The sequence below is a fragment of the Polypterus senegalus genome, unplaced genomic scaffold (assembly GCF_016835505.1).
Source record: "Polypterus senegalus isolate Bchr_013 unplaced genomic scaffold, ASM1683550v1 scaffold_702, whole genome shotgun sequence".
Taxonomy (NCBI): Eukaryota; Metazoa; Chordata; class Cladistia; order Polypteriformes; family Polypteridae; genus Polypterus; species Polypterus senegalus.
The window spans coordinates 1-25,000 of NW_024378404.1; the positions used below are offsets into that span (position 1 = coordinate 1).

Here is a 25,000-nt window from a genome sequence, read left to right on the forward strand (position 1 = left end):
AGCGAGTGGTAGCTTTGATCATATGATGGCGGCACAGCGTCTGTCACCAGACTAGCATGGCACACGTCACAGGACAGCTTTCACCAAAGCCTCTCTAATGGCTACCTGAGGTGGGAAGCCTTCCGAGTTTGAGGAATGTTAACGGCTAACAACAATCGACAGTCGGTGACTCAACACGTCGTTTGGAGGCTCACTTGAGCTCATAAATTCATAGCTTTGTTAGCTCAGCCTGGCGTAGTTAAAGTGAAGATTAGAAAACAGATTTTCTGAAGCTAAATATAACCAAAATGATTGTTCAGCCTTAGCTATGAAATGTAATCCCCCCGGGATCAGGTTTGGAGCGTACGGCGGTTTGTACAATCCCACAATCCCAAGCAGCACGTTATTCATGACTTCACTCCACAGCAGTGCCACTCGCAATATGGCGGCGAGGCTGACGTACGATGCTGCTGGTCACACGGTGTCTAGCAATCCTATGTCTCTTTACTCCTAGACTGGAGCACTGACATCACTTCCTCTTCTGAGACACAAGCCCCGCCCCCTTCAGCTCCCGTCCTATAGAAGATCAAGCCAAACAGGAAGGGACCCACCATTTCTTTTTGTATTTATTGAATTGCAGCTTATTGTTTCATTTTGCTTTGTTGGTTATGAAGTTTTTTTTTTTTTTTATTCCTTCTTCTGCGTTGCTTCATATAAACGCCAGTGGCAGCACATGACGTGACTTTCAGTTGAGGGGGTTTCAGACTTAATGACTGCGGTTGGTGGTCTCCTTGCCTTAAGGATGTCAGAACTCATACATTTCACAACTCCATGATCACTTTTGTGTAAATGAAGACTACGACTGGAAATCCCAGTAAAATCTACGTAAACGTTACGGGGGCTTGAAGTAAAACGTGTAGAGAGCTAAAAGCTGAGCAGTGAAAGGCGCCAAGCCATTCCAAGGAGTCGGGCCGGTGGCGCCCACCACAGCAGCCTCCTTTTAGGAACCCGTTTCTTACTTTCTCTTACCTGGCACCGCAGCAAAGAACTTGACGGCATCCCGATGGCCATGGAAGCAGAGCTGAGCGTGAGCCATGGAGCAGTATGGGATAAATGTGCCTGGTGTCACCTTGTCGCTGTTTTCATCCCCATACACTCGGATCACGCTGCCTGGACGGCTCGCTGTTCCTGATGTTATTTTATTGGCTTCAAAAGACAAGGACAAAAGAAGCGGCATTAGGCGTCACGTCACGTCACGTCACGTCACAGCAGTTACAGGAAGGCACACGAGGTCAGCATGGCTACAAATCAGCCAAAAGGCCAAAGCAAGGAGAGGTCTCAACGTGAGCAGAAGTAAAAGGACAGCAGTGACAGTGACATCTGAGCGGAGACGCAACCTGGAAAAAAACGTCACATCAAAGAGTCAGACGAGAAGAAGAGGAGGAGGAGGACATGCGCACAGTCCGGTACAAGCAGTGGAGCATGCTCAGAGGGTTACGGCCCAATGTCGGCGACGCGCTGATTCACGCTCGACCGCAAATCTACAGGCCTACTGGTTAAAGAAAGGGCTAAGCAGCGCTCCATTCTCATTGACTCTGGTTAAAAAAGAAATCCGATAAAACAAAAGGATGAGGGGCTGGGGACAGGAAAACAAAAGAAAACAAAAGAAAACAAAAAGCAGGTTAACACGACCAACAAAATGAAAAGTGAAAGGCGTGTGGAATCAAAGTGGGATTGGAACAACTGAAACAGAGAGAATGATGAAATGCCAACCACTCCGCAGACCTGACCACAAGGTGGGCAAAGAGGGTTACGCTTCCAAACAGACAGGGCAGGGGTAACTGAAAGAGGAGGAAGACGAGGAGGAGGAGGAGGAGGAGGAGGCCTCGGGTGGCTACAGGAAGCCAGAGAGAAGCTTTGCTGTGAGTTGGTGGTCTGCACTTACCCCTCAGCCCCAGTAAACGTCCCTGGTGGAGGATTACAGCTACAGTAAGAGAGGTGGAAAGGGGGAGAGTGGACGGGTATGACAGCAAAGGAGAACCGTTAATGAGAGCCCACCAGTCAACAGCGATCACAAGACAAGGACACTGGCTAGGCGTCCAGGGAGGGCCGCAGTGGCTGATCCACGTCCTTACCTGGCCTGCTTCATCCAATCTCAGGGTCTGTCGGGCTGTTTCTGCATTCAAAGCCCCTGGCTGTGTGGGTTCGGATGTGCGTTTGAGGGTCCCCTGCCCAGGTTGGTCCTAGTGCTGCTGGGATAGGCACAGATCTGATGTGACCCTGGACTAGACACACGGCTCGGAAAATGGCTGGACGGACTTAACTTGGTGCGGTGGCACTGCCAGTGAAGCCAAAGGTGTGGACTTGGGTGGCTGAGTGGGGAACGGGCACACGTGGCAGAGGTTTAGGCACCTCGCTGGCTGTCAGAAACCCTTTGGGTGGCATACCCGTCTGCCTTTGCCGTTGCCTCTCTGTGTGTAGACTTGACATTGGTGGTGGGGGGGTGAGACCCCTAAAGATTAACTGACAAGAGTACCCGCCTCTTCTACAATGCCACAATCCAGTTTGCACCACACAAGAGTGTACAGGCTCTCCTTCATGGCACCACGGACTGTTTTTAAAGCTCAAGATGCCCACCTGGAGCTCTTTGTATCAAGATGTGTGAAAGTCTTAGAGCTTTTGCTGTCCCCAAGCGCAGAGCAGCTAGTAGTCCTGTCATCGTCACCGTCACCGCCCCTCGTAATCCCTGTGGCTCGTCAGCATGAACAGTGGCAGCCATCTTCCTTTCCGTCGTCACGTTACTGTCCGGTTGGTTCTTGGCTTACGTTTATTTGCCTTTTCGTGCCACCTTTGTTTACTTTGAAGTTAATATTTTTCATGCGTCTATTGTAATGATATCATCTTTATTATCATTGAGTGGGTGTAACCCTAAGCAGTGGGGTCGCCCTGATGGCACCGCTTGAGGACCAACCTCGGCCTTCACATTCTGAACCTGCCAGCAGATCCTTCAGTGGCTCATTGGCACTCAAAGAGCGAGCGCATCATCATTACGAAGGTTTGACATTGCGATTTCTGCAGTTTCCGATTCCTAAATGACATAAAGGTACAATTCCGTTACAACGAACTCCCAGGGACCTAAAAGATATTTCGTGGTAATGAGATTCTGGATTTGCCACTATGGTGCTTTCTTTAACTTGCGTCCAGGCGTCTGCAATCATTTCAAGAGCTTCTTTCGCGTTCATTTTAATCTCCTCCTGCCTACAAGTTATGCCAACGAGACTTTTTCTTGTCATTTCCTTGCCACTTTCAGGGTGCCAATGATGCCCAAGTCCAATGGCTGAAGCGCTGCTGTGCAATCGGGTGGGTGGAATTCAACACGGACATTATCTGAATGTGGAAGCCTGTTGTGGGCAGCACAGTTGTCAGTCGGGAGCCGAATCATCCTCTTCTTCTTCTTCTTCATATCGTGAGGCTTCTGAACACTTTTGGGATTCCCACCCAATGAGAACGACACGCTGAAGTGCGATTGCAGGGTCTGTGGACGACTGTTTGTCCGTTTCTGGGGCAGGAGAACAGGAGGCTCACAGCAGTGCAGTGAATCGCCCCAGAAGCGAATCCTAAAAGATCGGGTCGCGCTAGAAGTCCCTAAAACACGAGGCTGAGTCTCAGTACTTTAGCGACACCAGCTTTACTCAGCTTGAAACAGGAACGGCACACTTATTTACTGTAGCGGGATCTGCCACTCGGCTGTACACGGGCACAGCAGTCAGGCGGGGCCGTGGCCAGGTCAGTGACCAAGTAATCCTGTGCCCTGCACTTACAATGCCCGTGGCTCCTAACCTTACACCACCCATCGAGATCTTTTCTGTTTACTGTGAGCCTGCTGTTGCCCCGTACAGACATGGCGGACGCTCTTCGGTGTGTCGTCCCGTAGACGGAGGGCCCAAGAGAGTTCACAAACCTCACATTTTCTTGAATGTTTCTTGAACGGGCATCACTGAACCACATAAAAACGGCTTTTTCTGCGTCTTCAATTGCAGCAGTTTGCATACGTTTGCAACACGAGATTTTTGTTCTTTTTTTGCTTAGTTTCCCAAGAAAGTTGACAGCGTCGATGGCGAAATTCCAAATTCACTGGCAACGTCTTTTTTCTTTTTGCCACAATTGAGAGCTGCAAAAAAATTAACGTTTTTTTTTTTTCTTTCTAATATGAACCGTTATCGTTTTTTCATGTCTGCCGTTTCTATACGAGGGAAACAAGGAGTTCAGTTCCAAAGGATGTTTTTCAAATGTTGTCGAGCAAAAATCAAAAGGTATCACTGAAAATCGCAGGAAACAAAAAAGGAAAAAAAAAAAAACAGTACGAGGAAAGTTCGGCGAAAGAAAAAAAAAATGCCAACGTTTGTGTTTGGGGATCGTTGTGCACAACTGAGCTGCGGCCTCAGATCTGAGTGCTCTGCAGAGGACTCACTCGGGCATTTCAAGGGCACTTCGTTGTAACGAAAGTATCTGCTGAATGGACTTCGTAGTAACGAGATTTCTGTAGACTCGCATCATATGGGGAAGCTGTCAGGACCATCAAAATACTTTGTTGTAATGAACATTTCGTTATAAAGATTTTACTGTTATTTGGACTTGCTTTTGTGGGTTTTCTGCCATTTTGACATCTTTGCTATCCTTCATTTGTAGAAGATCCCTCGTTGGACTGCTCTGTAGCCTGAGGTTTACAGTTTCCTTCCCCACGTTTCTGGGTATTTTGGAGCATTTCACGTATCTTTTGAGTATTTTGAACTTTAAAAGCCCGTTCTTCCCTTTGGCTCTTCTGTGTGCACTGAAGCCTGCCTGTGGAGCTGGGAGGTCCGGCTGCCCGAGGTGAGGCTTATTCTAGGCAGGCAAGGGAAGGCCCTGGCCTGGTTTATGGATCTTGTACGCGGCCTCACAGCTTTTCATTATTTGGACTGCACTCATTTCTTGACGTTTATCAGGAAAGTGCATCCCTTTATTTTCCAACCTGATTAATCCAGTTCAGGGTTACAGGGAATTGGCGCCTGCCAAGGAAGATGGGAAATGACAGTGGACAAGGCAGCAGCTCACCTCAGGGCCCACCCGCACTCCTACTTATGGGTCAAATTACAATCGTCAGTCAACCGACATGGGGCTCTGGGGAGAACGTGAAACTGCAAACAGGAATCAAACCCATGATGCTGGATCTGCGAGGCCACAAGGATGCCAACCTGAGTATATCATGGTTATGCTGATAAACACAGTGGCACATTTTATAATGCCAAGTATTTTTGAATGCAAAAACAAAACAGACTAGACATGAATGAATTCTTTGCATTTATATGGCGCTTGTCTCAGTACTCAAAGCGCTCAGCGATTGCAGGTTAAGGGCCCAACAGAGCAGAGTCCCTACTGGCATTTACAGGATTCGAACTGGCACCCTTCTGATTGCCAGTGCAGATCCCTAGCCTGAGATACAGCTGGCCTGGATTAGGAAATGAATTCATGCGATGGGCTCCATCAAAGCCGTGCAGCCACTGCGGCCCTCCGGGGCCCACCTTGCACATCCCCGCTCGTTTGTCTTTTTTAGTCATTACACATTAAAAAGCAATCCAGACCAACACATCAGTGCCCATCGTGAACACTCACTCATGGAGGTATGCAATGTAATGGAAAGTGGAGTGCCACTGAACGTCAGCTCCTTCCTGCACGTCACTTCTGTTCTTTACTCCAACAAGAAATTCTAAAAACAAAAACCTTTCAAACATGCAACTCGTCTTCTGAACCTTTGGGAACACTCGTCCCCTTCCTTGCAGGCCGCCTCCATGTGCTTTGTGACATAATGGCAGACCAGACCCTGCATTGATCCCCCTCATCTTTCTTTAAACTGATGTGTGAAGCTTTTCTGAACGAACACAGGAATGTGCATGGCAAGCGAACCAGACGGCGCGAGACAATGCGAAGGGTCTTACTTTCAGTTAGAGGGATGGAAATGATCACGCCGTTCCCCGTTCCTACCCACAGGCGATTGCAGGACACCATTAGTGCTGTGATCCTAACAAAGGAGAAGCCGAGTTTGCCCGTACCTGAAAAACAAAAGACAGGAAATAAAAATGGCTTTTATCCCAAGATGTTACAGGCCTCTGTGGCACGGGTGCACGTGTGTGCCCGGTCCTGCCATTCTTTATTTATCTCTTTCTTTATTTACTATATACTATTATAAAACGTCCTTTCTTTATAGAGCCTCTTTCCAGCAGAGGTTTACAGCCAGCAGCACTGGGCACAAGGTAGAGACCAGGCTGGGGGTGCCAGGCATGATATGCCCTCCCTCACACACACATCAAGTCTACATAATCAAGAAAGCCGTGTTGCGGGGAATAACCAGAAAGTGCCCACATGGCAAGGGCACAGCCAGTGAAGTGGCAGAGAGCAACCTGGGAGTTGAACTGTGACCCACAGAGCTTCGAGATTTACCTGTGCACATCCAAATGGCAGCCTGCCTAAGAACTGGGCCTTGCAAAAGAGTCCAGGCTCCTTTTAGCTCGAGGCGAGAGCAGGCCGTTCAGGCAAACGACGCACGCCAATCCCGTCCTCCGGATTTCACTAAAACAACACCCGGTTGAGATTTGACGGTCTCCCCGGTTCTACCCTCCAACCACATTACTTGGACATTTGGGATCCACCGTGCTAATCGTTAACACTTCTCTGAGGTCATCTCTTCATCGCCATTTTAGGGTTCAGCTCCTTCTTCGTTCGTTGCTCTCCATGGATCTGAATCAGCCTGGCCGCTCTGCTTTGGACCTTCTCTTGTGCTGCTTTGTCTTTTTTTGTAGCCTGGAGACCAGAACTGCACACAGGACTCCAGGTGAGGCCTCGCCAGTGTGTTATAAACCTTATCCAGAAATCTGCTTTGTCTTGTGCCCCGCACATCGATGGCGCTGCATAACCGAACATCCTCCTGTCCACTGTCTGGATTTACAGTAGATAGTAACTCACGCACTTTGACTCTCACGTCTTTCTCTGTAATGATATGGCCGGCAACCTAAAATAACCAGAAAACGGCGCCATTTGTGATAAACAAAATAGGAACCAAGAACTCCAAACGGATTACATGGCATCAGGGTGCTGTATTGCTGCCTCCATCACCTGACCGTTGAACCAACACAAAGATCCAAACACTTGGCGCTCATTTGGTGCCCTTTGTCATTTTACCACTTTCTCTGTGCTGTTGTAACCTTCTTTTCTTCATCCATTTCCTTAACAAACGGCTGTGTTTATCCAGTAAATGCAGTGGCTACTTCGATGATGCACAGGCAAGAGACAACGGGAAGGCGACCATGGCGAGCAGAGCACAAGGAGCAGAAGGCCTGGCAATCAGCAGCGTTCAGTCTGTAAACTTTGTTTCAGGGACCGACTGACAAAGAACTCTTTTTGTGTTGTCTTCTTGCACTAAAAATGCAGCTCATACGATGATCACTCACGTAAGGTAAGAAGGACGTGAAAACTTTAAAAAGCCTGAATGAGGTGCCATTTATTCAACTTGGCATCAGAACGTGGATTTACTCTTTATTGACTCATTTTAAGGAGTACATTCCAGTGGATGTCAGAAGATGTGTTCCTATTCAGGAATGTCCCTGGTTGATTCCCACTGAATTTAAATTAAGTTCAATAGCAAGCCACGTGTATCTGGCTCTACAACTTACCCAGCATTTTACTGACGTACGGCTCGATGTCGACATCCTGCAAGTGCTGGTAGGTGTGTGCATGATACAGTCGCAGGGTGGAATCGAGACGGATTGACACCCACACGCCATCGCCAACCCAAGCCAACTGTCTCACCTGGCTCTCCTTTCGGGGATGGGCATCAAAGGACTTCTATTTAAAAAAAAAGGACACGCATGTTTTACAGATGTGTATGCACACCCACACCTCCATACTGTGTATATATATATATATATATATATATATATATATATATATATATATATATATATATATAGTGGGATACAACCTGAACACAGACAGGCATGGGGACACAAGTACAAACACACACGCTTGCTTTTTACATCTTTTCTTTAGTACACCGTGTCAGCCACATATTACTCAGCACCTTCCTTTTCTCTCTCCTTCTCTCTTCTCTGCCACCTCCACACCTCCCCTTGCCAGCTTTGACTCCTGTGCTTTGAATTGAGTGAGGCGGCCCCTTTTATACTGCAGCCGGAGGGGCTCCAGGTGCTGTTGTGTCGTCTCCTGGCAGCACTCCTGGGTGTGGCGCAAGCACTGCAGTCCAGGGCTCAGATAGTCCAGGCGCCCCCTGGTGGAGGCCACGGGCCCCATCAGGGTTGAGCTTCCAAGCTCCAATCCTGTGGCCCCAATGCAAACCAGGGGGCCTGCCCTCTTGTGTCCCGGGGGAGGTATTGTCTCCCTCCCAGTCCTTCAGTCCTCAAGGGGTCCTGGCTGGGCAAAAGCCCCAACCGTCTGCCACAATATTTTATTATATTAACTAGCAGAATAGCCGCGCTTCGCAGCGGAGAAGTAGTGTGTTAAAGAAGTTATGAAAAAGAATAACGTAACGTGATTGTTAATGTGTTTTGTCATTGATATGAGTGTTGTTGTCATATCTATATATATATATATATATACTGTATATCTGTATCTATCTCCTTTGGGGTGCGAGCAACTGTTGCTGGAGGTACCAGAATCCATCGAGGAAGAAAAATGAAAAAAAAAAAAAACCACAGATGATTCTTGCTGTTATGTGCACTTAGTGCTGCGTGGGTATTATGAAGTATCGTATCTGTTCAAGTTCTATTTAAATTTGAAATATAATATAATTTTTATTTAGTCGACAGAAATATGCTTGGTAGGAATGAAAGGTAAATTTAGTCAGCACTGCATACATTTTTCTTCACCATAGAAATTTAAAGAGTAAATTCAACTTACATTCCTACCAAAGATATTTCTGTCGACTAAATAGAACCTACTTATATCCAAATTCAAGCTATTGTGCTGTCGCCTGCCTGACTGGATATGTCACCGTCGCTTCGCTCTTACTTTTTTACCGTTCATGTAATCATGGCTAGTCGCAAAAAAATTAGAACATGGAAGGAGGATCACACTGAGTATGGCTTTACCAAAATAATTACTGATGGCGAATAAAGTGTCCATTATTCATGAAGCTTCAATTGGTGATCTGTTTATCTGCGTTAACCTCATATTTTTTCATACTTCTTCTCAAACCAAGGGGGTGCGAGGGTAAAATGAATCAGGAAGCACTGATATATATATATTGAATATACTGAAATAGTTTTACTGTTAAATAATGCAAACAGTACGCGGCACGTGTTTCGCCCTAATTCTGGGCTCATCAGGCTTACACACTCACTGCACCTCGTCTCGGGAATCGAACCTCGGACATCAGCGCTAGAGGCGAAGCCTCTCGTGTTGCACCACGGCGTGTGGTTCGTTTATTTGACAGTATGTAGATCGGGGTGTGTATATATATATACACACATATATATATATATATATATAGACACACACACACACTAGGGGGTTTCACTTGCCAACCCCACCTGTGCCAGCCACTTTGCTTCTCTGCCCCTCGCGTATGTGGATTTCACTTTCACCAAACAACAAATCTTATTTCTCGCGGATACGCCTCTTCATTTTGAAGAAACCCGACTTTTCCCTGATGACAACACGAATCAGACGATCTACGAGTCTCCGACTTACAGTTTAAATCCAAACAATATCGACACACTTCTGTCATATCACCATTGTCCATATATTCGATATCTTTTCACTTTTACCTTTTCATCTATCACATTGAATTTTGTTTCCGTGTTTGGAATTCCATCATGACACCACAATGTTTAACTGCCCGTGAGTGAATGTCGTTTCTTTCTCTCTACATGAACTGTGTCTGACAATAACATTCACACAAGTGAGAAATGATTGAGCTGTGGGCGTGTTATAAATGTTACAGATGTGGGCGGGACTTTTCCAAACCTCTTTGCATAAACTCTTGTCTTGTGCGGCTTGAAATTTTCTCTCATGGGATTTCACTTTCACCAAACAACAAATCTTTTAACTCTCACAGATACGCCTCTTCATTGGTAAGACACACAACTTTTCCCTGATGGCAACACGAATTAGATGATCTACAAGTCTCCGACTTAAAGTTTAAATCCAAACAATATATTCAATCTCTTTTCGCTGTTCCGTTATTTCACCGAGTAGTAATTTCCGTTTTTTGCACTAATGTGATCTTTACTAACATTTTTTTGAGACTTTTCAAATTTTCATACTTCCATTATCTCTAAGCTGCTCTCCATGTGTACCGCACCAACGTTTTTGAATTCTTTACGACGTTCTACTTTGTCGTCTACTCTTTGTCTTCTATTTCCGGCCCCGGGTGCAGTTAAGTCTCGTGTCGCGGGACGTGAAGGTATCTCTCTGTGAAAGTCTTGTCTCGTCCCAGGATTTTTTTTTTTATTATAATAGAGAGATACACAGTATATTATATACACACACGTTAATGCATACATACTATATAACTCATGCACACACTCGGTTCAAACCCTAAGCGTATTATAAAACATACACATATACATGACACACACTTTATGCCGATACACGGCCTCTTACCTCAATTTTCATGGCCTTTGGCTGCACCACGTAGATCTTGTTTCTGTACCCGCACCACACCTTGTCATGCACAACAGTCATACAGCGAATGGAGTGGTGTGGGCGCCCCAGGTCTAAAAGATGATAGTTTGTGAGGTCCCACTGGCCATCTAATTTTTAGGCAAGAAAGAAAAGAAAGAACAAAACTGAGTTCAGTGGAGCAATAAAGGGTCACATCTGGCCTGGCGGCGCACAAAACAGCTCAAGCTCAAGTTTACTGGAGCAGGAAACCAACAGAGAAAGTGAAAAGAAGCAGACAAAGCAAACTCTTCCCATACACGCCCGTGTAGCGCTACTCGGGGAGGTGAAAGACGACTTTCGGAAGGTGAATGACACGGGCTTTGACTAATGACATCCATCCACTGATGATGGCTGGGCGACACCGACCCGGCCTGGTTGTGCTGCTTAGGTTTTGTTCCTGAGGTTTAATGGCTCGGCTTACCTACACCCCGATGAAAGATGGCTAAGGTTCCATCTGCCAAGGCAACGAGTACTCTTCCTTTAACATGTCTGGAAAGAGAATCATAAAAGAGAAAGCGTCTTTACGGGATACACAAGAAGTGGACAGACAGCACTTGAAATCCTTTCATGAACACGACGACTCGACGCTCTGTTCTGCCTCCGTATTTTACTCTAACACTCTCCTGTTTCTCATCCTTGAAAGTGGACAAGAACATTTTTTCTTTAAAAAATATCCCCTTTTCTAATTTCATACTAAAAAGAATGTGCATGCATATTGGTTTTTTAGAAGATATATACTTACACAATACTAAGAATTGAATCTTTCAGTTTAATTGAATGAAGACATTTCTGCCACTGGGCCACAGAAGAATGAACATACAAACTGAAAGAAAATTAAAATGCAGTGTCACAAGTGTGACCTTCACAAAACGTGGATGTTTAAGTCCAAATGCAAAAATATCAGGATTACCATCAAGCAACAGCAACAAGGGGTCATAATGAAGAATTTCAAGTGCACAGGACATTTTCAAAAATGAGGTAAAAACAAAACGTTTACCAACAGATCGAGAAAGCTTTGATGGCACAGTTTATTACCAAAGGACAATGAAAGCACACTTAGTGGTGTGAACGTCATGGCAAGTCTAAACCAAACCAAAAGGCCTGGGCACCACACTCACCAGCCATTCTGGGCACCCAGCCACATGGTTGGCAGCACACTACTCATCTTCTGTGCTTCTTCCCTCATTAGATCCTCTTCATCAGCAGCTGCAGCAGAGCCGTTCTTAGATGCGTCCAATTCCCTGAAACCACCGTTAAAAAAAAAAAAAAAGAAAGAAAAAAGACAAATTGAGCACAAATTGAATAACTTGTGTAAAAGAAGAAGAAAAGCTGCAACCTAACTTCATAGCAGAAGCAGCTGTTAGTAGTCTGGTCCCAGGGGATTGTCACTTGCATGTCCATTCATACAACAGCACCTTCACAGGAGCTGGAGCCAGGCCGGACCACTGAAGGAACAGCCGGACGTACCTTAAGACACTCGAGAACGCACGTAGAGATTAACTGAATGCAACTGCACAGCTGACTGTCCGGACTGCTTCACATGAAGACGTTGAGGACACTGAATCAACCAGAGGGCCTCCATGTTGAAGTGACGGACTTCTAGTTCAAGGATTAGAAGATCGCGCTGGGCTCCATTGATGTTCAAACTACTTTCTTCTTTTTGTCTTTTGTGTGTGTTCATTATGAACCGAGTGAGTAATCTGTCAAGTTTGGAACTGCATTTACGTGTAAACTCATTACAGTGCTCTGAGCCTGCAGTCGGTGAAAGGCGCTATACAAAAATAAACTGAGCGGAAAGGATTTGACACCACAGGCAAGAAAACAGCCACACTCTCAGCAGCTTCATCAATGACAGTTACACATAAAGGGGGCTTTCCTGTCACACAACCAAAGCTGGTAGAGTCCTCCTCAGGCCAGCAGCCCACAGAGAGCACCACGACCTCGCTGGTATGGTCATGTGCGCTCTTTTTCATTTCACTTCTTTTAATGTCAGTGCGTTTATTTTGTTGAGGACATGTTTCTGACATTCATTTTTACTTTTGGTTTCATTCTCACTAAATTTTTTAACATCTTGTGTTTGGTTGTCTTTGCACAACACTGTTGTCTCCTTATAGGTGCTACCATTTTGTGGTCATTTATATGGAGCTGCCAAGTTAGGATGAGCAGAAGTTGAAGGTCCTTGTGGTGCAGTCTTCTTCCTTGTGACCATTAATTAAGCAGGCTTACAATTGGCTGGGCAGTTGGTAACCTGGTTGCCATTCCCACAGTTCTCTGTCTGAAGAAATGATCACCACCACTTAAGTGAAACTCACTCACTCACTCATAGTCATCGTCTCTGCTGTATGTACCGCTAGTGTTCTGGGTGAAAACCTCCTGGCATATTCCCTCTCTTTAGATTTGGCCTCCTCTGTTTACTTAAGGTGAGGATGTTGAACTCTTTGAATCTTCCTCACCACTGAAGACTTCGTAGATAGGCAGTAAGCTTAGCCATTCGTTCTCAAGGCGACTTACCCGTGTGCTGTTCTCACATCATGTGGCACAAAAAAAGGTTTTCGGCACCCGACTTTGAACATCTGGCTTTAGTATACTTTAGTATAAGGGAGTGTAAAGCTGCTGTGCGCTTGATTTAGAGCTGGTGGGCGGCTTTGGGGTTCACGTCAGGCCACTCATCTGAATCCTTAAGTTTTCCCTTTCCTTATTCCTGTCTGTCCTCTGAGGCTCGCTCTGTCTGTCTGCACGGATATCCGTAAATTTTAATCTTATATTTAACCTCCTTTTACAGGGCAATTTGGAATGGGGGGGGTGAGGGTGTGGGGGTTGCATCCTACTGTTATAACTGGTTTCCCCAAATGTTTTTTTTGCTCATTAAACTTAAAATAAATTCTGATCTCAAAAAAAAAAAAGAGTGTTATCAGACTTTTAGATGAAATGAACAAAAAAAGTAAAAAACACTTTCAAAGCAGCTAAATGTTTTAAGGCGATGCCCAGCACCTCCGGGTCACTCACCTCTTCTGATAAGCTGCGGAGGTCTCGGCTGTATTCTGCACTCCTAAAGGGTCCGTGAAGACATGCTCTGTGTAAATTCCTGGTTGACTGATGTCCACCACATCGTCTGCTGAGCCAGAGTTGGCTTCTGTTGCCTCTGTGGCTTCCTCAGCCGTGGCCACTCCATCGTCTGGGGCGTCAGCCTCGGTGACCTCCTCTTCTAAAAACGACAAAAAGGTCATCTTAGTAAAATGCAGACAGGTTGCCATTGGCATTATGGCCAGTATAAAACATTACAACTTCAGATAATTACAAAAAACTATGACTGGTTTCCAGTACTGAGCTGGGCAGATCTGCAGGCATTTCCACCTTTTGTGATGACAACCAATGTAAGCTGATGTGCGCCTGCTACAGTCACCACGTTACCTATAGTACAGCAGGAGGTGACGATGGCCTAAGGACGTAGCAACAACAGAAGCAAACAGCATTTGCTATAAGAATTACCTGGTGGGACACCAGGTTCACAAGACATCACGCGTCTCGACAATTGATAATTTGCTCCAATATTTTATGGCTGCCCGGTAGCCCTTCTATAAAGGTGAAATTCCCCACTCACTAGCCAGAAGCAAGCTCAAGGTGTAAGAACAGGCTCCTCCTAACGACCAAACAGTAACGTCCCCGTCATGCTCACGTCCTTAATATCCTCACAAATCTTAAGTCCTGGCCCCTGAAGACCTCTAACTTGTACTCCACACATTATGGGCGCTACATAACCTAACATTTTATTAGCCTCCTTAAAGGCTTCTGTCCGCTGTCTGAATGTTCCTCTCATAAGGTGGCCTTTCCAATTTCAGAACCCCCCATTGTGTATTCATGTAATCCTTTTCTTACATTTCATCTCCCACAAATGCTTCAGGGAACGTCACATCTAGTATCATCCTGACCTGCTTGTTCTTTACGTTCTTAGCAGATCATTTACGTATATTAAAGCTGCAGTGGTCTCAGCACTGACCCCCGGCACACCCAATTCTGAAGATGTTCCTCACCCCCAAATGCTTCTAACACGATTTCATGAAAATCCAACTATGCTGAAGTTTGTAAACAGTAGGGGCCAAACCATTTTTCAAAGTGTAGACATGCAATCATTACACAAGTTTAAACAACTTCAACACAAAGACCACCCGGTCGGGCTCATCTCCCTACCTGTGGGTTTTTCCATGGCAGCAGAGATGGTGACTGCAGCGTTCACTGCCTGCGGGGATGTAGCGCTCTCTGCAGTGCAGCCCACCACGGTGATCCCTCCCAGCATGCTGTCACTGCCTGCCGAGCTGTTGCTGGCGAGGCTGCCCGTCAGAGATGCGTTGTCACACGGCCCGCCACCTTCCATATCACGGGGAATCTCTTCTCCAGCAGGGTAGTCCGTTTCTCTTGCCCCTGAAAATGAAAATACAATTTGAAGCTAATTTAATTAAAGGAAAAATATCAGATGCAAAACAATAAAAACAATAAAATGAAACAACAAAACAAATGCATTATTTTAAATGTTCTCAATTTTCCCAAATTTTATTTAAAGATAAGATAGATGAACAGCAGTTGATTTACAAGGAATATTCCACATTTACAGTACATATGCTTGTCACACACAATTCATTTACAAATCCATACCCAAAGACACTACTTTTAAAACATCGACAGAAAATCTCCTTTGGTGGGCACAGGTTTGCAGGTTTTGAGTTTTACAATTAAATGTGTTTGTATATTTTCCACTAATTTTTTTTAGCCGGCTAGTAAAATCTATACTGCAGAAAATAACGTTTCCTCAAAACAGTCCACCAAACATTACTACAGCGTTCATCACGTAGATCAAGTTCACTCAACAATATCAACGATAAGAGGTCTTAGCTAAAGGACTGACAAAGTGCTTACTTACCTCAGTAGTCTCACAGGACCAAACCGGACTTCTTAAAGGCAAACAAACACTCAGCGCTCACCTGCACGTCTTTTTAATGCAGAAGAAGCCTTAGATAGAGTCGTATGGCATTATCTATTTATTACAACGCACAAATATGGGTTTGGCCCAAACACCTCCGGATGGCTTTCAGTACTTTATAGTAACCAAGCAGCCTCTGTCCATATCAACAACAAAATCTCAGATTACGTCAAATGAGATATTCGACATTGATGCCCACTATTACCACTGCTTTTTACAACAGCCATTAAACCTACACTGCAAGAAGACTTTTGTCTGGTATACCCGATCAATTAGTATATCACTTGCTCCTCGAAGTTAACAGTAGCAGTCGTACTGTAAAACTTTTTACTTGAACGTTGTCTCTTCCTGAACATTTCTTTATGCCATGTGTGAATGAAGGCAAACTGCTTCTCTCTGACTGGCACTGGCACTGGCACTGGCCCCTCAGCAGCCCAAACTGTTTAGGTTGGTTAGAAAATGGCTAACACAGGAGTGTGAACTTAAGTAGTGGTAGTAATAGGGTCAAATATCCGATCAACTTGCAACATGTGGTCACTCTCTGGTGCCAAGTCAAACAAGAATTTATTATGACATGAAACTTCATTGAATTTAACAGAAGACCACATAGTTAATGGTTTGATGTGCAATCACAATGATATAAAATAAATGAATTGCACAGTGTGGTGCATTGAGCATGGCGCAGTGGCACAGTGATTAGGGTTACTGCCTCACAGATTTGGTCTCCTAGATTCCAATTCCATGCCCGTCTGTCATCCAGATGCTCTGATTATCCACTCACATGTAGTTTGGGTTAACTGACAACTGTAAATTTACCCAAGTGTGTGTTTGTGGCCTGCGATCGACTGGCACCCTGTCTGAATTTTACTCACCAGCACTGTTGAGAAAGGCTCCAGCACATGACTGTGGGGCTACAATGGGGTGACTTGGTGAAAGTATTTATGGGAATATATAAAAGGAAATGAGGCCATCATACCTGGAACACTGGCAATGCAAAGAACATGAGAATTGCACACAAAGAAATTGTCCAATATGTTGCCAGGCTGGTTGGCGTCGATGACCATGACTTTGGTAGATGAGTGAGTGCTGGTGCAGATCCAGACCAGACTGGAAAGATCTTCATGCTGCCTCAGCTCTTTCTCTTGTTCCTGTGGAAAAAAGTGGATAGCAGCAAGCGGAGTTGACAGCAAAAGATTAACAGCCAAAAAGGAAAAAAAACGTCTGAACATTTCATAGTCACGGTCCTCATCCATTCATTGACTTCATGCATCTTAAAACCTGATGCCCACATAACTAAAATGGCAAGGACGACTTTCATGTCTAACTGGTTGTCCTGTGTAAATTTTACTCTTCCAAATAAGGGTGGCTTGGTTCATACAGTGGTTGGCACTGCACCCTCACAGCATCCAGGAGAAAGGGTCCAAGATAGAGCCCAGTTTTTATCTGTTATAAAGTGTGTATGTTTTCCCCATGTCTTTGCAGGCTGTTCCACTCACAGTTCTAAAATATAAGAGCTGTGTTACTTTAAACTGGGCCCTTGCCAGTCTGTACTGGAGGAGTGAGTGTGGACTGGCACCACATTCAGTGATGGCTCCTGCAAACAGCCTAATGCTCCTATACAAGAGGCTCAAAGGACTATTTCCTTAACAACGGTTGGTCACAAAAGAAATAGGATTGTTATGTTCAGCTACGTGTTTATTTTGAAACTGAGCCCATGTAAGTGTGAGTTTCCATGCTTTTTGTTGTCGGATGACTTTGCACGTTCTTCCTGTAACTGTGTGGGATTCTCTGGCTAATCCAATTTCCCTTCTACATTACCAAAGACTGGGCGTTACAATATTAACCAAAGCTGTCCCATATGTGTCTAAGTGAGGCCTACAATGGGCTGGCTTGGTGGGGTGCCGAGCCAAAAAGTGAGATTTTGGCCCAAGGTCAGATCTACTTGTGGATTCCCGTTGTAGGGCCTCAGTAGCAGCACCTCACAACACACTCCGGTGGAGTGAAACTCTGGCTAAAGGAGAGAAGCAGGATCAACACTGATGGCCTCAGACTTTGCCAACATCCTCCTCTATTCTGTCTCCAGCAAGTCCATGGTCAGTCTGAAATCAAAATGGCCTTTATGGTCAGTTTACTCTCCCAACAGACCGCAGTGTAAAGCAGCACACTGGTCACCACTATGGAGTGGGAGGACATCCATGCTGGCTTGTCTCACAGATCCACAACACACATAAAGTAAAGAGCTGCCATAGCTACAGTCCTCTTCCCAGATGTGCGAGCCTCAACAGCCTGGACAAGGCACAGTGTTCTCCAGCCCCCCTGAAAGAAAGACCTCCCCGTGAAGAATACTGTGGGACACGAGGTTCAGTCCAAGATTGTAAGGAGGGCAGGTTTACTTAAATGAACTCACGACCACAATGCCACCCTCACAGGCCACCTTAAATTGTTTTGCATTAACAGCCAATGACAGAATATTGGGTGGTGCTGGGTTCATCTCCAATGGACTGCTCTTTTGGCTCAGTCTATACACATTTATTATCGTGTTAATGGGGTCTGCTGGCTAGTCTTACGAAACAAACATTTGATTGATTAAGTGCCAAAACAGCAAAGGCGGCTACCTTGAGCTCCTGTTCAAGTCGGTCCAGGCTGCTCTGTGATCCTCGCCTTGGTCTGCTACCATCAGTGTCAGCCCCGGTGACGTCATTATAGAAAACGCTGGCTCCTACAATGGAGCCTCCATCACGTGTCTTTCCACCGGAAAGGTTTACACCTGCAGCACACCAAAGCTGAAATGAAAAGCAGAATTTGAAATTACACTTAAAAAAAGAGAGAAGGGCACAACTTCTCCTTCCTGCCACCATGAGCAGAGAACCGAGCAGGATAGGACATCTGCCATGTCAGCCACGGTCACGTCAAGCTGAAGTTTCCTGTCACACAACCAAAGCTCAGCCCAGCAGCCCAGACTGAGCACCACAACCTTGCTGGCTTGGTTATTACGCCGTTTATTTTCTTTTGCGCCTCCCTTCACTTCTTTTTATTTTGATGAGGACATGTTTCTGAAATTTATTTTTACTTGGTTTTTTTTGTTCTTTATTTCGCCTTATACAATTTCTCGCATTAGGTATTTGTTAGTTTCCGCATACCCTTTGGGTTCAGAGTGCAGGGTCAGCCATTGTACAGCGGGCGCCCCTGGAGCAATTGTAGGTTAAAGGCCTTGCTCAAGGGCCCAGCAGAGTAGGATCTCTTTTTGGGAGTGACAGGGATTTGAACCGGCAACCTTCTGGATACCAGCGCAGATCCTTAGCCTCAGAGCCACTTTTGGTTTCATTCTCACAAACTTACAATTTTTTAACATCTTGTGTTTGGTTGTTTTTACACAGCACCATTGTCTTCTTATAGGTTCTGTCATTTTGTGGTCATTTATATGCAGTTGCTAACCAAGCTGCTCAGTTAGAATGACCAGAAGTCATCGTCGTGATGCTGTAAAGGTAAATGTCACTCACTTCCACATTGCGACAGACTGTGGACTCTCTCAGATCTTTACGTGTGCCTCTTGAGAAGGTTTTCTGTTAGCTGATCTTTGGCCCTGTTTATGATTCCCATGTCGTCCTTTGGCTCCGACAACCTCTTTTTGCCAGTTCTGTCTGTTAGGGGCTTATGTGTACAGGAGGTTAAGGTGCATTCCTTTAACATAGTGGGTTGATGTGCAGTTTCAATGCGTTTTCCTCATTGCAGGACGCCTTTCTCTTCCACCTGTCCTTGCCTACTTGCTTATTCTGTAGCACCCCAGATACAAAACGAGGCTGTGAAGTGGCTCTGTATGATGGAGTCTGCCTGTTTCGGTTTGTTTGTAGCCTTAGGCCTCACTGTTACTTGTGAAAATGGGAATAAAGTAAAAAGGTCTGCGGTTAACTTTACCAAGCTAGGAATGTAAGGCATCAGCTCTCGTTAGCATGACTGGATTTTGAAAATGATACCCTTTAAAAAGACTGAATAATTAACAATAATAATGCAGGTAACATTTGGCCTACTTGTGAAGAATTTAAACCCACTCTGTTATGGCGCAGCTAGTCCCTGTCATGTAACTGATTAACCAGACGCGTCCCGTAATTTCCAGGGGCAGTCGTGTATTTCTTGTCCAATTTTGGTATCCTGATTTTTTTTTTTCTTTAAATCTACATTTGTCCCAGATATGAACATGACTTTTTTCTCAGTTTGTCACCAGAGCAGTATGGAGCACTTTGGAGGGCACATTCTTCAATACATAAAAAAACTCATTAATTATATTAAATCCAATCAAAACAGCCAATAACTGAGCAATCAGATATTCCGAGTTTACAGAGCCGTGCAAATTTGAGATCAACACGCTTAGTTCTGAGACGGCTCGTTTCAGCCACGTGCCTGACCCGTCAGTACGACTAGACGTTTGCGCTCGCTGTAGTGTTGTCAAGCATCCAGAATAAAGTGAAATTCTCGCTTGTACATCCCACCAACATGTAACACAATTTAACTTTCTGGCACTTCATTTCATTGAATAGAAAACACAAGTAGCTTACCCGATATCAGAACTGACTTTAAAATTCTGCTTATGGTTTATTAAGCCTTAAATAATCTCGCTCCATCTTATATATCGGAGTGTCTGACATCTTATATTCCATATCTTAACCTTAGATCTTCAAATGAGGGTCTGTTTAAATTAACAAGAACAAAACTTAAAAGAAGTGGTGAGGCGGGCAGGCGGCCTTCTGCTGTTATGCACCTAAAATCTGGAATAGCCTGCCAATAGGAATTCACCAGGCTGATACGGTGGAGCACTTTAAAACACAGCTGAGAACACATTACTGTAACATGGCCTTCTCCTAACTTCACTTTAACTTAATCCTGATACTCTGTATGTTCAATTCATCACAATAACTATTCATGGTGGCTCTAAAATCTGTACTGACCCCAACTCTCTCTTCTGTTTCTTTTTCCGGCCTGCGCCACCACCACCTACTCAAAGCATCCTGATGCTCCAGCATTGATGGACTGAAAGCCACAAGTCTACGTGACCATCATCATCATCAAGCCCTTCTGTGAGAACCCTAAATCCAAAGAGGACTGGTTCATTTATGTTAGGTAAATTTCCCAGAGGGGACTGGGTGGTCTCGTGGCCTGGACCCCTACAGATTTTATTTTTTTTCTCCAGCTGTCTGGAGTTTTTTTTGTTTTTTCTGTCCACCCTGGCCATCGGACCTTACTCTTATTCTATGTTAATTAATGTTGACTTATTTTTATTTTTTATTGTGTCTTTTATTTTTCTATTCTTCATTATATAAAGCACTTTGAGCTACATTTTTTTGTATGAAAATGTGCTATAGAAATAAATGTTGTTGTTGTTGTTGTTGATAGGCAAATAGGGAAAAAAAAAAAAGTTTTAATGCACAAACAATAGAATTTATAGATTTTGACAATTGTTTTCCTTTGTTTTGTTGATTCCTCTCTTGTGTTGTTTCTTTATCATAAAAACTATTTTTTTTATGTACTTTGGCCTTTTGGCATTCACTGTGAGTTTGGGAGTTACCTTCATGGAAGCATCTTTCTCATCCAGCGGTCTGAGATATACGGGTACTGGTAAGCTTTTCATCTTATTTTCACCTTGAGCTCCATTTACTATCTAAAACAAAAAGAGAATATAAAAGTAAAATTCAGTACAGCACTGAACTCACGGTCAACATTCATTCGCCCTTGTAGTGGCAGGTGAGCCAATAGGAAGCCATTTCACTTCTTACTCTGCTGCCATGTTAACACTCATGCAGTATTGTGCCGTATGGTCTTAAATCACCTGACTTGTGATTGTTGTGTGACATTACAGAGGATTGAAGGGATTTCCTGTGCACAGCTGGTCACTAAATGCTGCAATCACACCCTACCGGTGTCACTAGTGACTTCTCAACTCCTCACGTCATTGGGTTCACATGAACGTCCAACCAGAGACTTTGGGAGAAAGGCAAGGTCGCTGCCAATTTGCTGCTTGGTCCACACCAAAGGAAATTAAACATTGGCTCGATTTTACTTTCCCATGAAAACCTAAAGCAAAGTAAAAGCATTTGACGCGTATCGCTTCACTGCAAATAAAAACGCAACCAGAAAAAAGCCGTTTCTGTCTGGCTTAGTAATTGTTTTATTTTATGCTGTTTAATGAAGTGAGAGGTCAACGTTACACCACAAACGCAATAATTTGGGTAGCAGTGCTTTTTCTGAATTGTCTAAGGCCGGTCACGTGAGTAACTTTTTATTTTCGGACTATTGTTCAGCACACAATCGCAGTCCATGCAATACTCTTTTCACATCTCAAGAGGCTCTCAAAGGCAGAATGTAGAAAAGTAAAAACAAGACAAAAACCGCATTCCACAGAATTACAGCAGTGAAGTGGTGCCAATGAGTTCTTAAACTGGCCACTGGGTGGTGCTGCTGCGGTTGTAAGCTATTGGCGCGTGTGTGTTGCATGTAATAGGATAACAGGCCTACCAATCGTGCCAAGCCTTATGTTGCTCACACATGCAGAAAAGGCGTTGAATGAGATTCAAGAAAAAGTGTGTGGAGCATATCAGCCAAGCAAAAAATGTCCACTTTTGTGTCAATGTCAAATTCTTCTTGTGTTCATCAGAACTCCAGCTGTTCGGAGAAGGAGGAGAACCTCTTGAAGACTATGCTGGCCAAAGTGGCACCCAAATAATGATATGGGGCTGACGAGGACATGCAATGTTTAGGATAAATTGTGTGTGGAATAAAACACACACAGACTGTTGACAGCAGTGCTACACATTCATCGAGGAAGTCGCCATAAAGTTTTCACCTGAGATTTCACTGCGATCAAGTGCTTAGCCATGGTGTGGCCGTCGTAAAGACTTTTCACACAACTTGTCAAACCCCTCATGTGTTCTCTTCAGTCCATGTTGCTACTGAACATTCACTTTGGTCTTTTCTGGCAACAAATTCTCTTACGTCTCCATTCCAATGAAGTGAGACAAACCCAACATGGTGGTCACCACTCACTGTGTGCCTGCTGTAAATACCCCCAGTGTTTTAGCTGGCAAACTGGTTTGAGCACGGTGTTCGAAAGCTGACACTTTTCACTTTGCCGATGAGCTGTGCACATTCTCCTTTCATCCTCCCAAAGCAACTTGTGACCATGTGTGGGACACTGAACCCTTGGCACTGCAGACAGAGCTGTTAAGGCCTTTACATGAAAGGCTCCTGCACCAATGGCATGATGCCACTGAAGCACCATCCACTGGCCGGCCTTCAAACGTATTGACTGCACGCTGCATGACAACATTTGGAATTATTAAGATGGAAAATATAAATACAAAAAATATAACAGACATGTCAACAGAAAGGAAAACGTTACCATTAGAAAAAGTACCTGTTTGTATCTCTGAGGTAAACTCCAGCCATAAGCCTGCACACGGCCATCTTCCTTCTGCACATGCGCTTTTACTTGCCGATACTGTGCCCTTTTCTGCTCCCTTCGAGACGCTAAACTGGCACCGTCTGTCCTGTAAAAGAACAACGTTGATGAGGCATGGCACACTTTCAATACTATTTAAATACAAATGGAAGTTCTGTTAAACGGGGTCACCCAACAACTACCTTTAAGATTTCCACTAAGACACAAATGGGTGAGCCGAAGTGGGCGCAGCACGTCTCTGTTGTCATCAAGGAGGCTCACCGAGGATTTTACTTCCTCAGACGTCTCCATCTGTGCTCACCAACTTCTACAGGTACACAGTGGAGTTGGTACTCACCAGCTATAGCGTGGCACCTGCTCAGTCCAGGGCTACAGGGCACTACAGAGAAAGGTGACGTGACCACACTGGCACACTGCTGCTTTATGATCAGGATATAGCAAATGCTGCCTTAGAAAGGCTAATAGGATTATTGAAGACCCCAGCCATTCAATGTGATCACCTTTAAGGACCATCAGCCCCAACCCTACTAGATTTAGGGACAGTTTGTCTCCATAAGTCACAAAGGTACTGAACAGCAACTCATACTGTAGGAGTGTCTTATTGTCCAACATGGTGTCCCACGTCTATTGTACTATCATCACTAGTCTGAAGGAGACATGCAAGGAGGACCCTCTTTGTATCTTGAACTTGAAACTCGTACTGCTAGTAGGCTGTGGTTTATCACCCAGTTGGAAGGCCTTGGGACTGCACTTTGTGTTGTGATAAAAGGCTGTTTTATAATAATGATTCTAGTAAATTCAAATATGTATTGCAATATCATGTACTTTAACGATTTGTAATTGTTATTAACCTCCTCTATTCTCGGTTTTCTTTGTCTATTTTCTAGGGTGGCATGCTGAGCCACCACCATCTGATCAAAGTACTCGGTAGCTGAAAGTGACGTCAGAAGAAATGTGGCCTAGAGCCGCCACATTGAACCTCTGAGGACAGTGCATGAAAAATAAGAAACGATTGTTTGCGAGAAGGCCCGGTGGGGGCTCAGTGGTCATCTGGCCTTGGACTCCCAGAGGTGTTGCTTCTCCAGCATTTGGCCACCTGGAGTTTTTAAGTTCCTCTTCTTACTGGCCATCTGACCAAAGCATTGGACATGGCATTGAAAATTGAATTTAGTGAAACGGAGCCTAAGGTCGCTTCCATTTCTGTGACTTGTTTACCTACTGTATATTGTGTAAGTTTGTAATTAGTTAATTTGCATTGTAATTGTAACTTTTTAAAAACTTCTAGTAAAGCGCTTTCAGCTACATCAGGGGTGCCCAATGCATCGATCGCGATTGACCCGTAGATCGCGTTGCATTCAAAAACATTTTTTTTTAAATGTTAGCCTATCATATATCCTCACTATGGCATTTGCTACTTGATTGACATTCTGGCCAGTCTGAGATCTCTTCTCTTCTAACACACTGGTCATCCCGCACGCACGATCAAACGCGCGAGCTACTGCAAAACTCCGGCTGTGATCTAGTTAGCCTTCCAATTTCTATCGACTAAAGAAGGGATTTAAAAAAAATTGTTTGGGAGGGTATGGGCTGGATGTGGAATTGAAAGAGGATTTTTTTCTCACAATGTCCCAATCGAAGTGTGTTTGTCTGATCTGTCAATCTATCATTGCTATCCCAAAGAAGGAAAATGTGGAAAGGCACTTTCAAACTGTTCATAAAAACTACAAAACTGACGTCCTTCAAAAAGCGATCTGAGAAAGAGAAAGGAGAGGGAACTAAAATCGCAGTTAATCAGACAGCCGTCATTTTACTCTCGGCTGAATTGAAAAGCTCCTTGACTGCATTATTCGGCTCTACTTATTTATGAGAGTCAGCCTTTAGCC

At 44.6% G+C, this 25,000-nt stretch overlaps 1 protein-coding gene across 2 annotated transcripts; it reads right to left on the reverse strand.

Annotated features, from left to right (window-relative positions):
- Positions 1–13: 13 nt before the first annotated feature.
- On the reverse strand, positions 14–24,486 carry LOC120519583 (C-Jun-amino-terminal kinase-interacting protein 4-like). 2 transcript variants are annotated; one of them, XM_039742527.1, is made up of 14 exons: positions 23,073–24,486; positions 21,228–21,320; positions 18,283–18,450; positions 16,644–16,815; positions 14,881–15,111; positions 13,699–13,897; positions 11,811–11,933; positions 11,435–11,515; positions 11,114–11,181; positions 10,633–10,781; positions 7,686–7,857; positions 5,955–6,068; positions 1,925–1,963; positions 14–1,185 (listed from the first exon to the last, which is right to left on the reverse strand). In XM_039742527.1, the coding sequence occupies exons 2-14, from the start codon at positions 21,288–21,290 to the stop codon at positions 995–997; spliced, it is 1,770 nt and encodes a 589-aa protein (XP_039598461.1). In that variant the 5' UTR covers positions 21,291–21,320; positions 23,073–24,486; the 3' UTR covers positions 14–994. The 2 variants fall into 2 exon arrangements, with proteins under 2 accessions (XP_039598461.1, XP_039598462.1); XM_039742528.1 differs by lacking the exon at positions 1,925–1,963 and having other exon boundaries at positions 23,073–24,484.
- Positions 24,487–25,000: the final 514 nt, after the last annotated feature.